This window comes from Pongo abelii, chromosome 7, assembly GCF_028885655.2.
Source record: "Pongo abelii isolate AG06213 chromosome 7, NHGRI_mPonAbe1-v2.0_pri, whole genome shotgun sequence".
NCBI lineage: Eukaryota > Metazoa > Chordata > Mammalia > Primates > Hominidae > Pongo > Pongo abelii.
In genome coordinates, this window is record NC_071992.2 from 113,745,738 (window position 1) to 113,768,772 (window position 23,035).

Sequence of the window (23,035 nt, forward strand, 5' to 3'; positions counted from 1 at the left end):
TTGGGGAGTAGTAGAGTGGCAGATAGAACAGTGAGATGTGCTTGTTTTGAGAATGGATTTCCATAATGGGAAAGAAATGAGGGGTTCTAAAAGACAGGTGAGAGGTTTGTATCCTACATGGAAGTGGCCATGAAAGGAAGAAAGGATAGAGTGGGCTTGTGAGGCAGGGAGAAGGAATTCTCTGTGGTCTAAGAACCACTTGCCTTGAGTTGGAAAGGACTGGTAGAACAGGTTTTCAGAAGAAGAATAGGTGGGAGTGATAGATGAGAAAGAGAAGTATTGGCCGTCTGGAGCGCAGGCGCTGAGGCTGCCTCTTTTGCTGTTGTGTCGGCACAGGCGTTTCCTTGGGCAACGGGGTCACTTGTTTTTTGGTGCCCTTTGCGATGGATTGCTCTGGCTTTGGCTGTAAGGAGGGCAGCTTTAAGGAGAGTCTTTATTAGACCCAGCTGGTGTCTGCTGCTTGTTGTTGGGAGAAACCCCCATGCCTTTGGTCACAGGAGCCTTCTGCTTTGACCGTTGTGGTATGAGAGCAGAGGAAAAACAACAGCTTGAGAGCTTTCCCCAAAACAAATATACTTTCGGTTTTTTTTTTCCCAGTAGAAATTTTATAGAAATTAGGGTGCTTAGAGAATTTAAGAACCATGAGTAAGTCCCCAAAATGCATCCTACTAGCTTTTTGGAGAAAACTTCTATTTTTCCCCTTTGAAAGACACAAAGGTATGGAATAACGGGTATGTTTATTTAGGCTTAGTTACAAAATTTATCAAAATAGCTACACTTTTCAACTGGACGTTCCCACCTCTTCTAACAGTGTGCCTCTTTTCTTTTGAAGGGCTACCAGGTGGGCAGTAGTTTGTAGTAGCTACAATTGGGGGCCATGGTCGAATGCCAGCTGCGTTTGTTTCCTGGTGTGTTGACATACATGCCGGGAAATTGCTTGGTAGCGGTTGGTCATTCTCTGTCATTTTGTAACAACTTGCCATTTTTAAGATGAGGAAACTGAGGTACTGATAATGTTACTATTTTCCCACAGTTCCCAGTGAGCCATTTTTAAAAATTTTCTTCTGAAAGAATTATATTCCTGGAAAAGGTAGATTTATCTTTTCTCTTAACATAGTTGTGTTGATATAATCCACTCCAAAATATCAGGTACCCACCAGTTGAAGTCTCAGCTTTCTGACAATATTTTTTATTTATTTATTTTTATTTTATTTTATTTTTTTTGAGACAGAGTCTTGCTCTGTCATCAAGGCTGGAGTGCACTGGCGCGATCTCGGCTCACTGCAACCTCCGCCTCCCAGGTTCAAGTGATTCTCCTGCCTCAGCCTTCTGAGTAGCTGGGATTGCAGGTGTGCGCCGCCACGCCTGGCTAATTTTTTGTGTTTTTAGTAGCGAAGAGGTTTCACCATATTGGCCAGGCTGGTCTCGAACTCCTGACCTCCTGATCCACCCACCTCTGCCTCCCAAAGTGCTGGGATTACAGGTGTGAGTCACTGCTCCCGGCCTTCTCTGACAATATTTTTTAAAAAGATATTTTAAAAAACAAAATGGGGCCAGGCACAGTTGGCTCACACCTGTAATCCCAGCACTTTGGGAGACCGAGGTGGGTGGATCACTTGAGGTCAGGAGTTTGAGACCAGTCTGGCCAACATGGTGAAACCCCATCACTCCTAAAATACAAAAGTTAGCCGGACATGGTGGCACATGCCTGTAATCCCAGCTACTTGGGAGGCTGGGGCAGGAGAATCACTTGAACTCGGGAGGCAGAGGTTGCAGTGAGCTGAGATCGCGCCATTGCACTCCAGCCCAGGAAATAGCAGCGAAACTCCATCTCAATCAATTAATCACTCAATAACAAAATGGTATTGTTATTTTTTAATTGTTATTTTTTAAAGAGTTATTATTTTACCTAAAATAGTAAGTTTCTAATCCCATAAAATATCCAGTAAGTGCTCAGGTTTCCAATTGTGTCATAAAGGGATAATTTTCTAGCACTTTATTTGAAACAGGATATATGGGTCAATATGTAGTTTGTCTTTATAATTTTTTGTTGAAGAAATTAGGTTGTCCCACAGTCTAGATGATTCTGATTGCATGCCTCTCATGTAGTCTTCTGCATTACCAGTGAATTATTTGGATCTAGAGGCTTTTTGTGTTCAGATTTGCCTGTTTGTTTGTTTTGCAAGACTACTTCATAGGTGGTAATTTTTTCTTCCATTAGGAAGCAGATAATGTCTGGTTAACCATTTTTTTGGAAGTCAAGAACCATTGATACTTAATACTTAGATTTATTGATTATTAGGGTTCCAATATGAGCTATAATTCCTATTTCATTTGTTAGTTAGAATATTTGTATAAAGAGAAGCTTTCCTTCATGTACTATTTGGCTACCCATTGTATTTGTGACATGGATAAATATACGTGGTTTTGTTCTCTTTGTCAGCTTTCAAAATAATGAACTGGTTCCTCATTCTCTAGTGGTGACCAGTAAGGTTGTTTTAAAGTAATAAATGAACTGATGAAAACTCGCGGTGGCTCGCGCCTGTAATTCTAGTGCTTTGGGAGGTTCATTGGAGGCCAGGAGTTTGAGACCAGCCTGGTCAACATAGTGAGACCCCTGTCTCTACAACAAAAAAAAAAAAAAAAAAAAAAAAAAAATCCAGGTGGCATGTACCTGTAGTTCCAGCTACTTGGGAGGCTGAGGTGGGAGGATTGCTTGAGCCTGGGACTTAGCTGGAAGCTGCAGTGAGCTGTGATCGTGCCACTGCACTCCAGCCTAGGTGACACAGCAAGACTCTTTAAAAAATAAAAATAAAAAAGGGAGAGCTATTAATGTCATGTTGAAAAGTACAACCATTTTGATAAAGTTTATAAGTACGCCTAAATAAAATTTGTTACTCCGTACCTGTTTTCAATCTTTCAAAGAGGAAAAATAAACTTTCTCTGAACAGCTGATATATTATAGTTAATATAATTAATGCTCAAGTTGTGCTATCTTTGGCCACTTGGAGTCTCTTCAAGTTGGTTTCTGAGTCTTTTGACATGTCCCTGGTTGTGTGTGTGTATGTGTGTATGTGTGTGTGTTTGCAGAGACAGGGTCTCACTCTTTTACCCTGGCTGGAGTGCAGTGGTGTGATCATGCACCTGGGCCTCAAACTTAAGCAGTCCTCCTGCCTCAGCCTCCTGAGTAGCTGGGACTACAGGTGTGAGCCACTGAGACCACCCTAGTAGTCTTTGATCACTTTCTTATTGTCTGGTATGACAAGATGCTCTAGGCTCATCTTGTACATTTCTTGCCCCAAATGTGGAATGAGCCATTTCTCCAGGCAGCCCTGCCTATGTTTTGTAGGAAATGACATCTGGAGACCATAATCTGGATTTCTGGGGTTAAAGGACAGGCTTTTTGTTTTGGTTTCGGCTTTTTAAAGCAGGGCTCTGCATGTTTAAAGATTGTTTAGAATTAAAGGAGTTAATGTTACCATTATCAGTTAAGAAAACCAAAGTTACTGAAGCCTCCCTCTGAGACTCTAATGGGGGTTGGAATGATCTAGATCTGTCATTTTCCCTGGTCTCCATAGCTGTGTTAAGAACTTCACCATGTATAATAATGTATGTTTCTCTCGCGTTCACATCTTTGTTGGGAATCCACATTTACATAATAACAACATGTCATGCCTTGCTTTCACTTACTTCCAGATATTAGGCCAGATAGCTTTTCTCCCAGGCTGAATAGTTTCAGGTTGACCTCTGTGGAAAGATACTGGGGGCTCTTGCTGGTAGAAAATAAATGTGGTTTTTCCTCCTCTTCTCTAAAACAGTATACATATTATTATCCAGATGTGCTCTTTCCCAAAATTCTTCTCAGAGGGAGGATAGAGAAGAGTTACTAGATATTGGAGATCATTCCCTGGGTCAATCTCTCCTCCAGTTTCCCAGCTAAACCAAACCACATACTTTGAAAGGAATGCCTAACACAGAAGGTCACAAACTCTGTTTATAATGCTTTAGAGTCATCCCACCCCCAGCACCCTTAGGCCATTGAAATAAGTAACATAACTGTTCATTTTATTGAGTAGTCATGTCCAAATGACTTAATAGTGGTCATTGGGGCAGTATCTAACAAGTGCTGGCACATTTTCCTTGAAAATTTAAAATGTAACAAGGTGCCCTTTTTTGAGTCTGCAGCTCCCTCGGGCGGGCCCGCTGGTGGTGCCTTGGAGCCCCCTTTCTTTTAGGGCAGTGTTATGAAAATCACATGGTGGGTGTATATTGTGTAATACCACACTCTCCCCTGCTGCCAAAATTTGGTCATAAGAGGAAAACATTTAAATACAAATCCTGTAGATAGGGGTCCCCAAGCCCCGGGCCGCACAGCAGGAGGTGAGCAGCGGGCAAGCAAGCATTACAACCTGAGCACCACTTAGCAGATTAGCAACAGCATTATATTTTCATAGGAGCACAGATCCTATTGTGAACTGCACATGCAACGGATCTAGGCTGCATGCTCCTTTTGAGAATCTAATGCTTGATCTGAGGTGGAAGAGTTTCGTCCCGAAACCATCATCACACACACCCCCTCACCCCCCCAATCAACCCCTTAGCAAAGTTGTCTTCCTTGAAACCGGGACTGCTGATGTAGATTATGGTAATAGGTTTCTTTCATATTAAGCTTTATTCAAATTAAGTTTTTTGTTTTTTTTTTTTTTTGAGTCTCGCTCTGTCAGGCTGGAATACATAGGAGCGATACATCAGCTCACTGCAACCTCCACCTCCTGGGTTCAAGTGATTCTCCTGCCTCAGCCTCCTGAGTAGCTGGGACTACAGGCACACGCCAGCATGCCTGGCTAATTTTTGTATTTTTAGTAAAGACAGGGTTTCACCATATTGGTCAGGCTGGTCTCGAACTCCTGACCTCAGGTGATCCACCCGCCTTGGCCTCCCAAAGTGCTGGGATTACAGGCGTGAGCTACTGCGCCCGGCCATAAATTAAGGTTTTAAAAAGTATTTCTTAAACCTATATGACCTTGTTTACTAATACTAATAAAGGCCCGGATGGTGATAAGAGCCAGTATTATGTTAAATCTAAATGTAGGGAACCTGATTCCTCTGGAATTGTGGCACTCAAAAAGCAGTGAGGTTGATATTTAGCCAAAATGGTATATAAGAATTCTGATTGCAGATAAAAGAATCATAGTCTTGGCTGATGTAGGAAAATTCCTATTTAGGGAAAAACAGGAAAATTTTTAACTCCCTAGTATTTATTATGCCATGTCATATTGTAGGCTCTTATCCAGATTAACATTATATGCAAACTTACTGTTTTAACTTCAAAAAGTATTTTGCTGTGTGGGGGCCTTCTTTTGCATCTAACTGCTTGAAAAATGCAATTGAAGGAAGGTGAGTGTGGCTTCTTTGGTTTCAGAAAATAAATATAAAGAGAAAAAAATATATATATATACATACACACACATATAAGATGAGTGATGACTGGGGCAAAGGCCAGATTATCTTCTCAGTGTCCTTTTCTCAATAAATTCTCTTTGAGGCACCTGAGATTAATTAAGGCTGACCTTGGGTTGTCAAAAAACCACAAAACAGGTGTTTCCTGACTAAGGGGGAATGGGAGTGGAGTCAGATTTTGTAGTGGTTGCAATGACTTTCAAAAATTGTGCATGAAAAATTTGATGTTTTTCCTCCTGCCACTTTTTTTTTTTTTTTTTTTTTTTTTTTTTTTTTTTTTTGAGACAGAGTCTCTGTTGCCCAGGCTGGAGTGCGTTGGCGTGATCTTGGCTCACTGCTGCCTCTGCTTCCCAGGTTCACGTTATTCTCCTGTCTCAGCCTCCTGAGTCGCTGGGACTACAGGCACATGCCACTATGCCTGGCTAATTTTTGTATGTTTATTAGAGACAGGGTTTCATCACGTTGGCCAGGCTGGTCTGAAACTCCTGACCTCAGGTGATCCACCCGCCTTGGCCACCCGAAGCACTCCTGCCACTTTTAAAAGCAGGTTATTACTTCCGAGTATAGTTTGGATATGGTTAGAAACAAGTTCTTGACTGCATAATGAGTTCTGTTTTTTTATCCCCCTTCATAAAAGTCATCATTAACTTTCCAAAATGGTTTGAAGAAGGCTTTGCCTAAGAGTAGTTACTAGATTGGCTATGAATTTAGCATCCCTTTCAGTCCTGTACACACCAAATTCAGGTACATTAAAAGCAGCTCACAACGAAACAGTTTTTACCACTGTCATTTGCGTAAATGAACCAGAGGGCCCAGGGGACGGTGAGGGTAGAAGGGGAGAGAAAGAAGATTCTTCAGGAATTGGACTGGAAGAGTTTGAAACTCTAGCCTGTCATTATTGGCTTTCAAGCTTCTTGCCTACCAGCTTTAGAAGAGAGATCTTATTACTAATATCTCAATTTTAGGTGTCACTTTTCCCTTATAATTTAGTAATTTATATAATCTCTCCAAGCATTTTCTTTTCTTTTGATTTTAAAAGCCCAAAACGAAAGTGACAGGTTGATATGGAATAGATTTGGTAAAATTGCACATAAGCTGAGAGAGCACTAGGAGACTGTTTCCAGAGGCAGGGTTAGAGGCAGTGAAGGTCTGGCCCAGGGCAGGAGTGCCGAGAGTGAGGCAGGCAGATGGGAGAGCTGTCAGAGGTAGTTAATAGTAGATCATTGAGGGAACTGGAATGACAGGAGCTCTCTTATGTGTGACTATCACTTAACATAACATATACAATCACGCACTTGCAGGGTAGGGTAACACCTTGAACGTCATCTGGCCCAGCCATCTTTTGATGCCCTCATTTCCTCAACAGTGTGCCCACCAGTTCCATCCAGTGAGGGTTGAGTGACTGCATTGATGCTGTATTCCTCTCTGCATCTCTTAGACCTCCCTACTCTTGTGTTTGTATCATAGGTTTCTCCGCAGACATGTGGCAGTTGCCGCCCATCAGGCCTTGTGCCGAATGCTTTACATAGATTAACTCGATCACACAAGAGTCCTTCACGTACTAGGTCCTATTCCTGTGTTGCAAAAGAGGAAACTGAGGCACCAAGAGGGTAACTTCCCGAGGTCACCCTGCTAGTTGAGTGGCAGGAGGGGGACTATAACCTGATCAGCCTGGCTGCAGGCTGTTCTGACCCACTCACCTCCTCCTAACTGTTGTCCAGTTGGGACTGCAGCTGGGGCCAGGTATTCTCATCGCCGTGTCTGGCTGTATTGCCGAGGAGGAGGAGTGAAACATGTGGACACTTTTTCATTCAGACAGTTCTTCTCGAGTACGGTCAGAAACTTTAAAAGCAGTGGGATTTTCTGGTTTGTTGTTTGTTTGCTAGTTTTTACCTTTTCACACAGTGGAAGGGAGGGGTGGGTAACTCAGAGAAAAGGGGTGGAAGAAAAAGAAAGGTTAAAAGTAAATTTTGCATACCAGGGCAGCTGCTTATCTGTATAGTTGTGCTACACAGTCCTGCTTCCCATACCCCGGTCCCTGCATTCTCCTGATGTTGTCATATGCGCACACAGCTTCAGATAGACTTACCTGTTGGTTCCAATATCAAAGCATCATGGGTGAGATTGGACTACATGCTCCTGAGATTTTTCTCCCAAAACCTTTTCCTTGGCTGTAATTCTGAGGTTCAAGCTGACAGTATGTGACATTAACTCAGCTCCTATTTCTTTCCTTCTGCATAATATTCTTCCAACAATTTTTTTGTTTTGTTTTGTTTTTGGTGAGACGGAGACTTACTCTTATTGCCCAGGCTGGAGTGCAATGGTGCGATCTCGGCTCACTGCATCCTCCACCTCCCAGGTTCAAGTGATTCTCCTGCCTCAGCCTCCCGAGTAGCTGGAATTACAGGCATGTGTCACCATGCCCGGCTAATTTTGCATTTTTAGTAGAGATGGGGTTTCACCATGTTGCCCAGGCTGATCTCGAACTCCTGACCTCAGGTGATCCGCCTGCCTCGGCCTCCCAAAGTGCTGGGATTACAGGCGTGAACCACTGCGCCCGGCCACCAATAAAATTTTAAATGTCCTGGTCTGCTGGAAATTATCTCCGAGCCATATAACTTTCCAGTTATTTCATCCCAGAGCAACATTCGAGAAGACCACACAAGCACTTGTGAACGTTAGGAGGCTTTGCATCTGGGGGATCTCAGAGTGTGTTTGAGAGGACATCTAGAGCAGTCAGATCAACACGTGGATGTTTGAAACCTAAAGTTGTGAAAGCTTCAAACAAACCTAGTTTTCGTTGTGAACCATTTTACTATAAAACACACACACAACTTATTTAATAACGTGCCTCAGAGTCCATATTGTTTTTACTCTAGGGACAAATGAGGCAAGGAATTTTATATTTTTACATTTTAGGGAAGGTTTCTGGGAATGTATTTCCCTTTCCATTATTGCAAGAGGTGGCAGGGAAGGATGTGGAGTAGGGAGGCAGGTGAAATGGGAGTCTGAGATCCAAGGTTATGAGCAGTCCCTGCATCCCTCCTTTTCCAGCCCATGTTCTGCGGCAGCAGCTGGGCGTGGTGGGATTGGATCCCCCTGGAACGGTTGTTGTCATGAAGGAGATGTGTACAGTAGGTGGCGTAGCACATTCAGACTTTGGGAACATGGAGAGGCAGCTGCCAAGATGCCTTTGATAGGATTACCAAGGTGATAGCACACTGCTTATTTCATTTCCTCAATATTTAAATATCCAATATTTACTTAACTATTATACTTAAGTGTGTAGAACCATTTTAACTTTCAGTTTGGGCCACTGTATTGGTATTTTATAATTTTTAGACCCAACTGAAAATATTTGCGGTGTGAATTCTGTATTTTGAGTACAATCTGTATCAAATAATTCGCGTAGCTCCTTTGCTGAGAATTAAGGATAATAATGGCTCCCTCCTATTATGAAGTGAAGAAAACAGAGAGTTGTGCAGTAAATTGAGGATAAAAATCTACCTCTATCTTGTTTGCCTTTGGAAACAATTCCTTGCTCTAGGTGAGAGGAGAGTTTCTCATTAGAACTCCCAAAAATGTGTGTATATTCTCATCTCCCGGTGTCGTAGGTTCATTGAAGACAAGATGTTATCACTTGTCAATAGCACTATTATCTTAGGTACCTCTTACTGTGAGGTGTTGTCAGTTATAAGGCACAGCCAAAATTATTATTATTTTTTTTAATTAAAAAGTAAACTTTAATGTTGAAAATGCAAACTTGGGGAAGACAGAAAAGATCACACACAAGGCTGTCACTTCACACTTAGAAGGTTGCACAGCGGCCAGGCAGAGGCGCTCCTCACTTCCCAGATGGTGGGTAGCTGGGCAGAGGTGCTTCTCACATCCCAGATGGGGTGGCAGCCAGGCGGAGGCCCTCATCACTTCCAGACGGTTGGCGGCCAGGCAGAGTTGCTCCTCACTTCCCAGACGGTGGGGAGCTGGGTAGAGGCGCTCCTTACATCCCAGATGGGGTGGCGGCCGGGCAGAGGTGCTCCTCACTTCCCAGACGGTGGGGAGCTGGGTAGAGGTGCTCCTCACATCCCAGATGGGGCGGCAGCCGGGCAGAGGGCCTCCTCACTTCCCAGACGGGGTGGCACAGCCAAAATTCTGAGATGTTTAGATGTACAAAAATGTACACTTTAGAGTAAAAGGTACAGAGTTGTGTGTCTGTGTTTACTTATAGTATATATCACAGGTGGGGCATTTAAAAAGTTTGGAAAAATTATTCTAGATATCTTTCTCTTTTTTTTTTGAGACAGAGTTTCCACTCTTGTCACCTAGGCTGGAGTGCAATGGCACGATCTTGGCTCACTGCAACCTCCACCTCCTGGGTTCAAGTGATTCTCCTGCCTCAGCCTCCCGAGTAGCTGGGATTACAGGTGCCTGCCATTATGCCCAGCTAATTTTTGTAGTTTTAGTAGAGGTGGGGTTTCACCATGTTGGCCAGGCTGGTCTTGAACTTCTGACCTCGGGTGATCCACCTGCCTCGGCCTCCCAAAGTGCTGGGATTACAGGCATGAGCCACTGCGACCAGATGTCTTAAAGATAAGCCCAGACTTTGTATTTCTGATTATTCGATCCCAAATGCCCAAATGGTTATTCCAGTTACTCACAGAGGTTCATCATTCACTTATCTCCCCTTTCCTGTTTGGCTTAAGTAAAGGTATCTCACATCAAAATAGGCAAATGTAGCGTGACCAATTTAAGATAAATATTTGATGTAAATACTGCATATTTTAAACAAGATGCATTATAGGTGATTGGGGGTTTTACATGGTGGAAAAGAAAACATATTTTGGCTACTTGGGATTAATTGGAATGGACCTTTGGAAGACTTAAGTGCCCTTAAATAATGAGACTGCTTGGAGACTGTACTTTCTCATCTGACATCACATCTTCCAAGGTTACAATTAAGGGCAGCGCTTTTCCTTAGTGCAGGTGAAGGCAAACTTATATTTCAGGTTTTAGGGGCCATATAGTCTCTATCGCAAGTATTCGACTTTGCTGATGAAGCTGGAAAGCAGCTGTAGACAGTATATGTGAATGAATGTGGCTAGGTCCCTATAAAGCTTTACTTATGGACACTGAATTTTGAATTTCATATGATTTTCACATGTCGCAAAACATTTTTCTTTTGAATTTTTTTTCCTTCAACCGTGAAATGACATTTAAAAACTTCTTAGCTCCCAGGCCATACAATAAAATGGTGACAGGCCCTATTTGGCCCGCATAGTTTACCAACCCCAGCCTTACTAGAAGTTTAGGCTGAGTTTTCCAGGCAACTGTAGGACAGCTATCTGAAACATTCCAGATTGTTCAGTAGCCCTTGCTTTTGGCTTGGATAGATCTGAATTGAACTGTTCCCTCCTGCAAAAGGGCTGGCAAACAGGAGTACCTAATCTTTGCTTTCTGTTGTAGTTTTTGTTTTTGTTTTTGAGACAGAGAGAGTCTTGCTTTGTTGCCCAGGCTGGAGTGCACTGGCGTGATCTCAGCTCACTACAAGCTCTGCCTCTTGGGTTCAAGCGTTTCTCCTGCCTCAGCCTCCAGAGTAGCTGGAACTACAGGCGCCCGCCACCACGCCTAGCTAATTTTTGTATTTTTAGTAGAGACGGAGTTTCGCCATATTGGCCAGGCTGGTTTCTAACTCCTGACCTTGTGATCCACCCGTCTCAGCCTCCCAAAGTGCTGGGATTACAGGCGTGAGCCACTGCGCCTGGCCTAATCTTTGGGGTTTTTGTAAGGATATCTTTTTCCTGCAAAAGTTTTAGTGCTCCCTTATATAATATCTTTTTTTTTTTTTTTTTTTTAAAGACAAGAGTCTCACGCTCTCACCCGGGCTGGAGTGTGGTGATGCAATCTTGGCTTACTGCAACCTCCACCTCCTGGGTTCAAGCAATTCCCGTGCCTCAGCCTCCTCAGCAGCTGGGACTACAGGCATATGCCATCACACTCGGCTGAATTTTACATTTCGTATTTAGAGACGAGGTTTCACCATCTTGGCCAGGCTGGTCTCTACCTTTTGACCTCAAGCAATTCTCCTGGCTCTGCCTCCCAAAGTGTTAGGATTACAGGCGTGAGCCACCGTGCCCACCCTTACATAGTATCTAAATTAAAACTTATATTTGGCCAGGCGCAGTGGCTCACGCCTGTAATCCCAGCACTTTGGGAGGCTGAGGCGGGCGGATCATGAGGTCAAGAGATCGAGACCATCCTGGCCAACATGGTGAAACCCCATCTCTGCTAAAATACAAAAAATTAGCTGGCTATGGTGTTGTGCGCCTGTAGTCCCAGCTACTCAGGAGGCTGAGGCAGGGGAATCACTTGAACCTGGGGGGCAGAGATTGCAGTGAGCCGACATTGCACCATTGGACTGAGACTCTGTCTCAAACCCACAAAAAACAAAACAACAACAAAAACCCAAAACTTATATTTAGCAAACTATAGTGGAAAATAAATAAATAATTTGCTGGCCAGGCACAGTGGCTCACACCTGTAATCCCAGCACTTTGGGAGGCTGAAGCAAGCAGGTCACCTGAGGTCAGGAGTTTGAGACCAGCCTGGCCAACATGGTGAAACTCTGTCTCTACTAGAAATACAAAAATTAGCCAGGTGTGGTGGCAGGCGCATGTAATCCCAGCTACTCGGGAGGCTGAGGCAGGAGAATGCCTTGAACCCAGGAGGCGGAGGTTGCATGAGCCAAGATTACAGCATTGCACTCCAGCCTGGGGCAACAAGAGCGAAACTCCATCTCAAATAAATCAATAAGTCAATAAATCATTTGCTTACAAAACAGTTGCTAAAGTCTTGAAGAATAGTAGCTGAAGCTGTTATTTATATAGAGTATTACCTACTGTCATTTATACAAAGATCCATTCTATAAATTCCTATTTTAGTTTACTACCAGAAAAGAAACTGACATCTTCTCCTCTTTCCCTTTTTGTCTATCTGTGTATATGTAGAAATAAAAACCTTATAACCCAATAAATTTCCATTTTGCCTTATTTCTGGCTGATTTTAACACTCAGTTGTCTTATTTTGCATGATGATGTTTGGGGGTTGGGGGAGCAGGATGGGGAGAGGGGGGGTCTATGTCATACTGGCTGGAGTGCAGTGGCATGATCATGGCTCACTGCAGCCTCAACCCTCCAGGGCTCAAGTGATCCTCCCACCCCAGTCTCCCAAGTAGCTGGGATTACATGCACGTACCAGTACCACCACACCCAGCTAATTTTCCTTTTTTGTTGTTGTTGAGATGGGGTCTTGCTATGTTGCCTGGGTTGGTCCCGAACTCCTGGGCTCAAACGATCTGCCTGCCTTGGCCTCCCAAAGTGCTGGGATTACAAGTGTGAGCTTCTGCATCCCGCCAATGCTGTTCTAATGCTAGAACTCATTTCACAAGCCAAGAAGTTCAGCAGTGAGCTCATGCTTGTGGAATTCATCAGTATTAACATGTTCCCACCATCCTGAAACAGCTGGCATCCTAGTTCTGTAGTTTCCATTGGGGTTTTGGGTACTTCTAGATGACGTCTCATTGTGGAGGTGGAGTTTTACAAGACTGGAAGACTTCTGTATGAAAACACGTCAGCTCCAAGGCAATGACTTCAAACAGCACGGTACTCCCCCTTGCTTTACTTAGTGTCTATACTGCACGTGTTCAGGCCCTACTTCCTTGTGTTGAAAGTCGCCTCTTTGACAAGTTGGGTTGTTTCCCAGGCCCTTGCAGAAGCTCATAGGTAAAAGCTTACAACTCACCTGCCAGCTGGGAAGGCCGAAGGAATGGGTAGTCTTTGCCTGCCCACATCCTCAGGCTGAAAGCTTCCCCATGATAACTGACTTCCTCTTTCCATTTTGACTGCCATGATTATCTTTTTATTTTTAAAATGTTGCTTTTAACACCATATTGCACACACATCCCTAAAAATCATAGAATCAAAAGGTTTTTTAGTCGTCCCGTCACTCCCTCCCCCATCCTCCACTTTTTCACCCCAGCAGAAAGCACCCTCAACTCTTTCACTCATTTCTTCTGTACTTACCTTCATATTTAAAAGTAATAGTCTGCTTTGCTAGTTGCTGATGATCAATGTGAGATGTCTTTTGAATAGGATGTAACTCTCACTCTTCCCCCATTTTCTCCGCTGCTTTATCTTCCTCATGTAGTTTCATCACGTTTTGCCTGCATCATCAGCTAGTGTTTACTTTGCCTTTGCGAATATATGAATATTGTTCAGTGCAGAGTTCTGTAGTGTACATTCCCTTTCTCATACAACTCTTGATTTTCCCAAACTAATACTTGCTTTGTTTTTTTAGATCTTAAGATTTTTTTTTTTTTTTTTTTTAACCTTTTACCTAGTCCCAGGCTTTTCTAAGTGGCTATCAGAGCTGTCAGTTTCTTAATATTAACTATTAATAATAATACTATTTTCCAAAGGTTTGATTCTGTAAGACACTTCGTCAGTTTTCTTTCCTGAGACTTCTCCTCACCCCGTTCCAGGCCAGACAAGGGGCCACACAGTTGTCATCTGGGCATTGATTTCCTTATAGCTTTACCTCACCATTCTTAGGATGTAGGGGACCATGAACAGACTTATGGTGCAATTACCTTGTGCTTTATACTGCCCCCACACCCAGTGTTAGACCTCAGAATCTCCAAGGATGGTTCTTTGAGGGTCTCATGGAAGCTCTAGACACCCTCCCCAGGAAAATAAGCACATAGATGGAAAATTTGGCCTGCAATTTCAGGGGACTGGTAGATCCTTGCAGTCCATTTGTGGATCCCCAAGAACCCATGATCACAATCAGCATATCTTTTTTTTCTTTCTTTCTTTTCTCTTTTCCCCCTCCCCTCCCCTCCGCTCTCCTCCCCTCCGCTCTCCTCCCCTCCCTTTCCCTTCCCTTCGACAAGGTCTTGCTCTGTCACCCAGGTTGGAGTGCAGTGGTACGATCATGTTTCACTGCAGCCTCAACTCCTTGGGCTCAAACAGTCCTCCCACCTCGGCCTCCTAAGGCTAATTTTTGTATTTTTTGTAGAGACAGGGTCTGGCTATGTTGTCCCCACTGTTCTGGAACTCCTGAGCTCAAGCAATCCTCCTGCCTTGGCTTCCAAAAGTGTTGGAGTTACAGGTGTGAGCCACCACACCAACACAATCATATCTTTTAACGTTTTGTGATATATTTTTATGAATGTCTGAAGACCCTTGTGTAATTTATACTTCGTATTTTGGGGAATGTAATGCTAGCAACAGTAGAATTTTAAATAAGCCTTTAGTGACTTAACTAATATTGCAGTAAAAGTTCAGTTCTAACCAGAGTATCCAATTTTTTTTCTTTTTGAGACGGAGTTTCGCTCCTGTTGCCCAGGCTGGAGTGCAATGGTGTGATCTCAGCTCACCACAGCCACCGCCTCCCGGGTTCAAGCAATCCTCGTGCATCAGCCTCCCGAGTAGCTGGGATTACAGGCATGCGCCACCACGCCCAGCTAACTTTGTATTTTTAGTAGAAACGGGGTTTCTCCATGTTGGTCAGGCTGGTCTTGAACTCTCGACCTCAGGTGATCTGCCCACCTCAGCCTCCCAAAGTACTGGAATTACAGGCGTGAGCCACTGTGTCCAGCCTAAATATTTTCTATTCTTACCAATAAATAGTTCTTCCCTCCTGAGCATTTTGTTATTTATTATTATTTGATGGAGTGCATTCGTTTTCCCAAAAATATTTTAAAATTTAAATAGAGATAGAGTCTTGCTATTTTGCCCAGGGTAGTCTGGAACTCATGGGTTCAAACATAGACCCACCTCACTCAACTTCCCAGACTGTTGGGATTATAGGCATGAGCTACTGTACCCAGCCAGTTTCCCCAAATTATTAATGTCTTGTGGATTTTTGCCTAGTTGGAATCACTTTTATTCTAGGATGTCAGATTTTGCAACCTTTGATTTATTTCTCCCCCAACCTGTTCTATATGTTGATATAGCTAAGAAGAATGAAGTTGCCTCTGGTAACACTGAATCTTTGTTAAGTTGAATTGAAATTAATGAGTTTCTTTCCCACATGTTATATAGGCTGTCACCTAGCATAACAACTTCAATAGAAGAGACATTATATATAGATAGAGGGCAATCTTCCTAATGAACTTCTGAGGTCATTAGCAAGAGGGATTTTTCCTTTTGTGTGGAAGAGAGTTCCACTGTCATCCAGCCATTCCGTAGCTGAACTCATGTTAAAACCAACTCCAAGAAACTGAACTTGGATTAGAATTTGGTTGTATTAAGCATTGCTTGACCTAAAGCAGTCTGTGGTTGCGGTTTTAAACTCTTCGAGTATGTTTATCTAGATGCTCCTTGAGTAGCTGCTGCTTGTCAGGAAGTGACTTCAGAAATAGGACATGACCTATATTCTTAGTTCTCTGAGATTATTTTTGGTCATTCATTGTGAATGGTTAAGTTTTTAAAACAAAAAGAGTGGTTTTAACTAACACCAGCTTCCATAGATGTCGAAATAATAGAGTTGTCACCAGTTTTGTTCTATGGCATCTTAATGGGCACATTCTGTGTTCATTGATCTCCTATAGTTATTTTCTCAGATTTTGGTATACTTGACTGATCCTTGTAGAAAAGAAAAATAGCAAGTGTTTGTAGTGAATATACTGCAGTAGAAACTGTGGCAGTGCTTCCTTCACCAGCCCTTCCGGTAATATCAGCATCACTTAGATACAAAGATGATGCTGCTCCTACAAGGATTTAAAACTAGTCCCATGTGGAGAACTTTTGAAAGTAGTCCAAAGGCGTCATCTGGAGAATATTTTGCAATCAGTATTTAGTATGTGTTGAAGGAAAAGTGAAAACAAGGGAGGGTGTCAGAAACTTTAATGAAAGGAGAAATTCTTCTCCAGGCATCTTAAGCTTTGAATTAAGGGTCCAAGGCAATAGAATATTTGAAAGAAAAGACTATCAAGATATTAAAGTACTGGCTGGGCATGGTGGCTCACGCCTATAATCCCTGTACTTTGGGAGGCTGAGGCAGTCGGATCACCTGAGGGCAGAAGTTCTGGACCAGCCTGGCCAACGTGGCAAAACCCCATCTCTACTAAAACTAAAAATTAGCCGGGTGTGGTGGTGCATGTCTGTAATCCCAGCTGCTTGGGAGGCTGAGGCAGGAGAATCGCTTGAACCCAGGAGGCAGAGGTTGCACTCAGCCGAGATTGCGCCACTGCACTCTAGCCTGGGTGACAGAGCAAGACACTGTCTCAAAACAAAACAAAACAAAACCAAAGATTTAAAACGTTGATTTAAAATGAAACTTTAAAACGAGTTTGAAGATGAATAACAAGAAATAGTGACAGACTGCCAAATGTAACATGAAAGTTTTATTTTGACAAACAAAAGGCAGATATGCAGCACCATTTTTTTTCAAGAATATTTTATGTTAATCTTCTGTGAACATTTTGGAGATTTTGATTTGAATATTGTGTTTTGCTCAGAAAAAAAATGGTGGGTGTGATAGCTGATTTTTACCTTTTAAGTAGCTCTGCAGGTTGGGCACAGTGGCTCATGCCTGTAATCCCACCACTTTGGGAGACTGAAGTGGGAGGATCACTTGAGGCCAGGAGTTCTACACCAGCCTGGGCAACGTGGCAAGACCCCATCTCTATGTTTTAAACATTTAAGTAACTCTACTGTGTTTTAGGATAATTTATCTAAAGATAAGTATATGAATCAGTTAATTGTTTAATGCAGTGGTGGGGCATTGTGTTGAAGCTCAGTCTTGCTAAAATTAATATTTCTGGTGCTGGTCACAGCTGTTTCCACTTGTTATAAGTTGCTGTATCTAATGCACACACACACATATGTGCGCTGGGGGCTCAGTCCTAAAGTCAAATATGCACACGCAGAGAAGACAGCTGTTGCTTTGTTTTAGAGAATACTTTTTTCTTCCCGCAGCTCAAGCTTACACTTTTGGAATTGCTAGTGGAGATGCTGTTGTTAGATACTGGCTAGAACTTGTGAAGGTCGACCATGAGGTTCTCTTCATGTGCTGACCTGTGCCTATCTTTCCAACTTGATTTCTGCAACATTATCCCTTCAGTGTTCACTGTAGCAAACACCTTGCAGTTCCCAGAAAGTGCCCTGTGGCCTGCTTCCCTCTTAACTCCCTACTGGAATGTCGTCCTCTTTACTGCATGCCTGGTCATCCTACTGAGAGGCCTTCCTTGACTCCCCAGCCTAAATTGGTTGTCCTTGTCTGTCCTTTCCTAACTTGTCTGCATCCACACATTGCTCATGCTGAGTTTTACCTGTGTCTGCCTTCTGCTAGATTGCGGGCCCCCGAACAGACAGTGACATGTTTTCAGGTTCAAGTCGCTGTGAGTGAGTGCCCTGGACACCTAGGTGCTCAGTGGGTGCTGGTTTGTTGGACTTGGTTTCCTGCTGTGCTTCCTTGCCTCAGGCATGTGTTCTGTACTGAGTGTATCTTGCCTACTCCATTCCTTTTCCACGTGGGCAACGCTGAACATTTGCCCCAGACTCTGTACCTTGGGTAATACCTGACATATAAAGTATTTAGCACATAGGCAAAGATCACTACCTCTTTCAGGAACAAAGGCCAGGGAGCTGGCGGGCGTGACTCTGGCGGATTGCCTTTGCCTGTGTGTTGCTGGCCAGTTATCTGCTTCTTGCATCACAGCTCCAGAGTCCCATTTAGCTTGACATGGGCTGGGCCTTGCAGATACTCCTCCTTCACCTCCTGACCCTGTTCAGCCAGGCCAGTAGGGGGCACTGGGGGAGGAAAGCCGCCACCCCCACTCCTCCACCCGCCTGCCCGCCCGCCCCCGGTTTCTGTGTGTTTCTGCAGTGTTCAGATGTTGTTGGCAGTGTGAGCGGAGACAGCGGCGGCAGCGCCTCTCAGGAGGCTTCCAGAGCGGGCGGCGGCTCCCGGGAACAGCTTCCCGCAGGTGATTCTGTGCACACTGGCCTCTACCTGGTTCAGCCGGAAGCTTCTCCACTGTCCAGTGGGCTTCAGCCACACCTTCCCCAGCAGTGTCTCAGCCCAGCCTTGGGGACCTCTGTTCTAGCTTGTTCTTTGCCTGAGTGCCGTACTTCAATCTTCGTATCCATTAGTGCTCTTTTCCCCCCATTAGTCAGTTCCCCGTTCCTCAGTCCCTTGTTAATAATTCTTTATTAAACTGTATTCACATCACTGTGTGGCTTCTGTGTTCTGATTGGACCCTAGCCAGTACAGGGGCCCTCTGCCTAGGTGGCTGAAGGAACCATACAGGCTTTTCGGGGACCGGCCTAGATGGCACCTCCGTTACTCCGCAAACATCTGAGTTCCTGCTGTTGATAGGCACTGGCCCACCCTCCAGGAAGTGAGACCTGGCTTCAGCCCCACCGGAGCTCCAAGACTGGGAGGAGAGAAGTAATGAAGTGTGTAGAGCTGGAGAGGAGGGTGTGTGTGTGTGTGTGTGTGTGTGTTTGGGAGAGTGCAATGTGACAAAAACTTAACAAAATTTTAGTGTTGTTCTGGTAGGAGCTAAAGGGACAGATAAATGAAAATTAACAAAATTGATTAATACCACTTTAAGCATAAGTGATATCCCTGATAGAAAATCTAACCAAGTGTGGTTTTGTTTGTGAATAGTCTTTCCCTTTCCACAAATCACTTGAGGTGGGTGAGGTTTTATTTTTTCTTCTCATCTCTGAACTCCTAAAGGGCAGGGACTGTCTTTTGTCTCAATTATCTTACACTCACAATGACTATTACATATTAGATGCATAATATATATTAGTTTACTGAATGAAGGGTGATATAACTATTCTGTATTCCATTTTCTACTCCAAGAAAGCCAAAATCAGCCAGTGTATAGACTGCCAACTCTGAGGTATCCTTATTTCATAGACATGGAAACTGATGTTAAGTAACTTACCCAAGGCTACACTGATAAAATGTGACTGACCCAGGCTTTGAATCCAGGCTGATACCTAAAGCTTGGCGTTTTCACTACACTTTGCAGTTCTCACCATGAGTGGTTACTGTAGTCAATCAAGTGCCTGCCCTATTTGTGTGTGCACACAGACACACTCACCTAGGGGTCTTTTTTCCTCTTCAGAGCCATCACCATTTCTTCTAGAGCACTGACCTCTGACCATCCAGGTACACATTTACAGGGTTAGAAAAACTCAGGGCTTGAGAGTCGCTCTCCATTTGCTCCTTTAAGGATTCAAAAAGTCTTTTAATGAAGTGTATCCACTTGCTAGAAAATTGAACTTGATACAGGTTGTGGAACATGTTTAGTTGCATAAAAGTTCAGTAAAAGCTAAACCTCGGGGAACGTATGTGCTCTTCAAACACTAACTCTTGCCGTCCATCTTCTCAGGTGCTGCTACCCCCGTATGATGATGCCACTGTGAATGGTGCTGCCAAGGAGCCGCCGCCACCTTACGTGTCTGCCTAAGCCTACAAGTGGGCGGAGCTGAGGGCAGCAGCTTGACTTTGCAGACATCTGAGCAATAGTTCTGTTATTTCACTTTTGTGATGAGCCTCTCTGAGCTTGTTTTTTGCTGAAATGCTACTTTTTAAAATTTAGATGTTAGATTGAAAACTGTAGTTTTCAACATATGCTTTGCTAGAACACTGTGATAGATTAACTGTAGAATTCTTCCTGTACGATTGGGGATATAACGGGCTTCACTAACCTTCCCTAGGCATTGAAACTTCCCCCAAATCTGATGGACCTGGAAGTCTGCTTTTGTACCTGCTGGGCCCCAAAGTTGGGCATTTTTCTCTCTGTTCCTCTCTTTTGAAAATGTAAAATAAAACCAAAAATAGACAACTTTTTCTTCAGCCATTCCAGCATAGAGAACAAAACCTTATGGAAACAGGAATGTCAATTGTGTAATCATTGTTCTAATTAGGTAAATAGAAGTCCTTCTGTATGTGTTACAAGAATTTCCCCCACAACATCCTTTATAACTTCAGTTCAATGACAGTTTGCGTTTGGTGGTAAAGGATTTTCTCCATGGCCTGAATTAAGACCATTAGAAAGCACCAGGCCGTGGGAGCAGTGACCATCTGCTGACTGTTCTTGTGGATCTTGTGTCCAGGGACATGGGGCGACGTGCCTCGAATGTGGTAGAGGGTGGAACGGATGTGTTTGGCGCTGCATGGGATCTGGTGCCCCTCTTCTGGATTTGCATCCCCACCTAGGGCCCGCTTTTACTAAGTGTTCTGCTCTAGCTTGGTTCAAGGAGGTCATCCAACTGACTTTATCAAGTGGAATTGGGATATATTTGATATACTTTTGCCTAACAACATGGAAAAGGGTTTTCCTTTCCCTGCAAGCTACATCCTACTGCTTTGAACTTCCAAGTATGTCTAGTCACCTTTTAAAATGTAAACATTTTCAGAAAAATGAGGATTGCCTTCCTTGTATGCGCTTTTTACCTTGACTACCTGAATTGCAAGGGATTTTTTATATTCATATGTTCCAAAGTCAGCAACTCTCCTGTTGGTTCATTATGTGCTGTAAATTAAGTCTTTTGCAATTAAAATGAGGTTTGCCCACATCCAAGATGACCTTGTGACTTTGTGCTGATTGTGTCTGAGGACCTTTCCCTCCACATATGGCCAGGCAGATGCACCCAGTTCAGCCTAAGGAGTAGGCTTTTTTTTTTTGGGCGGGGGTGGGGGGGGAGGTGGGGATTTTTAATCTTAATTTTTTAATCTTTAATTTTCAAGACAGTTAAAATATTGAAATGTTTAAGTGGATAACTATATTATTCATAAAATGACTGAGTGAAAACACACTATGAGATGAAAAGTACTTGTCAGGGATTTTCAAGCTTTTGCTCAAGTAATTACTATGAAATAACAATTTCTAGAAATGAAGAACAATCTGTGAAGAATAAATTACCATTGGTGTGGGGAAAAAAGCCAAACAGAAGTAGAAAAAGGTGTAGCCAGCATACAAATGTTATCTACAGTGTATTTTTATATTTTTTATACTTGACCAGGTCTCTTATGTCCTTTTTCTGGAAAACTACTTTTAACTACTAAAGTGATTATAAATGAAAAAGTGGCCAATAAAGTGACTGCTATCCTCAGGGCTTTAAACCAGTTGGGATAATGTGGTAAGAGAAAAAGTTCAAGGTGGAATGCTACCCCTATGCCCATTATTACTGCGATTATGGCTTCACTAAGTCTTTCAGAAATAAGAAGGCAAACCATGAAAAGAAAAGAGGAGCTGTACTGCTAGCTAAATTAAGGTAATCTGGTTTGGCTGGACTACCTTCTGGTAGAGCAAAACCCCATCTGATTCCACCCAAGAAAGATAGGAAACTGGCTCCATAAGCCATCTGAGTAAAAGCTAATATGGGAATATAAGTTTTTGTCATCAGCATGACCAGTGGTGGAGCAACGAAGGGGATTAGTCCTGCCACAGTTAATATAATGCTGGCTTTGGGCTGTCAGTTAGGTAAGTGATGGTGCTTGGTGGCCTGGCTGGAAGTGCTTGCTTCTGTTTCTTTTTAAAGCTGCAGGGGGATGTATGATAGCACTGTGTCTTGCTCATGTACACTGGAAATGATGAGGAAAGCCAAAGCCTTGGAAATGGGGAAAAGTTCTGCTGGAGAGACATCTTGAGAGAAAGTGTATCTGTTCTGCTGGTTTTTAGTCCCACTGGGAAAGAGTACTTCAGCATCTTTGAAGATGCTTGAGAAAACTTCTGGATGAAGCGAAGCATACTGGCCCCTATTGAAAGTCTTGTTCAGGAAGATGCCAGGCAGTTCTGATTAACATGTTGTTACAGCTAAGCGGAGGCACTGAATCAGGGGCATGTTTCCTTGGTGCCTCCCATCCCAACCTGCACCTGTGGCAACTTTGAGACTTGCCAGCATTGCACGGAGAGCAGGAGTAGGCTTTATGGCTTGTTTTACACACAGTGTTTTTAATATCCCAGTCCTGATAAAATCAGCATCTTAGGCCAAGAGGAATGGGGGACAAACAGACTCGAGCTTCCAACATTCCTAACCATGCATTCAGCTGTTTTGCATATGGTTGCTTTATGTCCATCGTGTACTTTTAATAAGCAGTTAAAATTTTTGCTACATTCCAAGGGTGGTTAAGAGAGGAAGGAAGGGGGATTTTTATCCCAAAGAATCAGTTATTTCTTTTGGTGTATCTCATTGGCATTCTTTATACACTCTACCTAAGTAATTCTGTTTCTTGAAGCTTTATGTCTAGAAGATTGACACAAAGTTAAACACATGGGTTACTAGAAATGGAGAGGGCACCAGGGGCAGTGGCTCATGCCTATAATCCCAGCACCTTGGAAGAAGGAGACAGGAGGATCACTTGAGCTCAGAAGTTAGAGACCAGCCTGGGCAACATAGTGAGATTTCATCTCTGTGCAAAATTTAAAAATTAGCTGGGCACAATGGCATGTGCATGTAATCCCAGCTACTCAGGAGGCTGAGATGGGAGGACAACTTGAGCCCAGGAGGTTGAGGCTGCAGTGAGCTGTGGCCATGATCATGCTACTTGC

General features: G+C 43.4%; 1 protein-coding gene and 1 pseudogene across 1 annotated transcript in view; one reads left to right on the plus strand and one right to left on the minus strand.

The window, feature by feature from the left end:
- LAPTM4B (lysosomal protein transmembrane 4 beta) overlaps positions 1–21,064 on the plus strand; it is an 81,082-nt gene extending 60,018 nt beyond the window's left edge. Inside the window, 1 exon segment of the mRNA XM_024251015.3 lies at positions 19,871–21,064. Within this exon segment, the coding sequence (XP_024106783.3) occupies positions 19,871–19,948 (78 nt within the window). The 3' untranslated portion in view covers positions 19,949–21,064.
- Positions 21,065–21,487: 423 nt separating this feature from the next.
- LOC100445979 (transmembrane protein 69-like) lies at positions 21,488–22,398 on the minus strand (annotated as a pseudogene).
- Between the last annotated feature and the right edge of the window lie 637 nt (positions 22,399–23,035).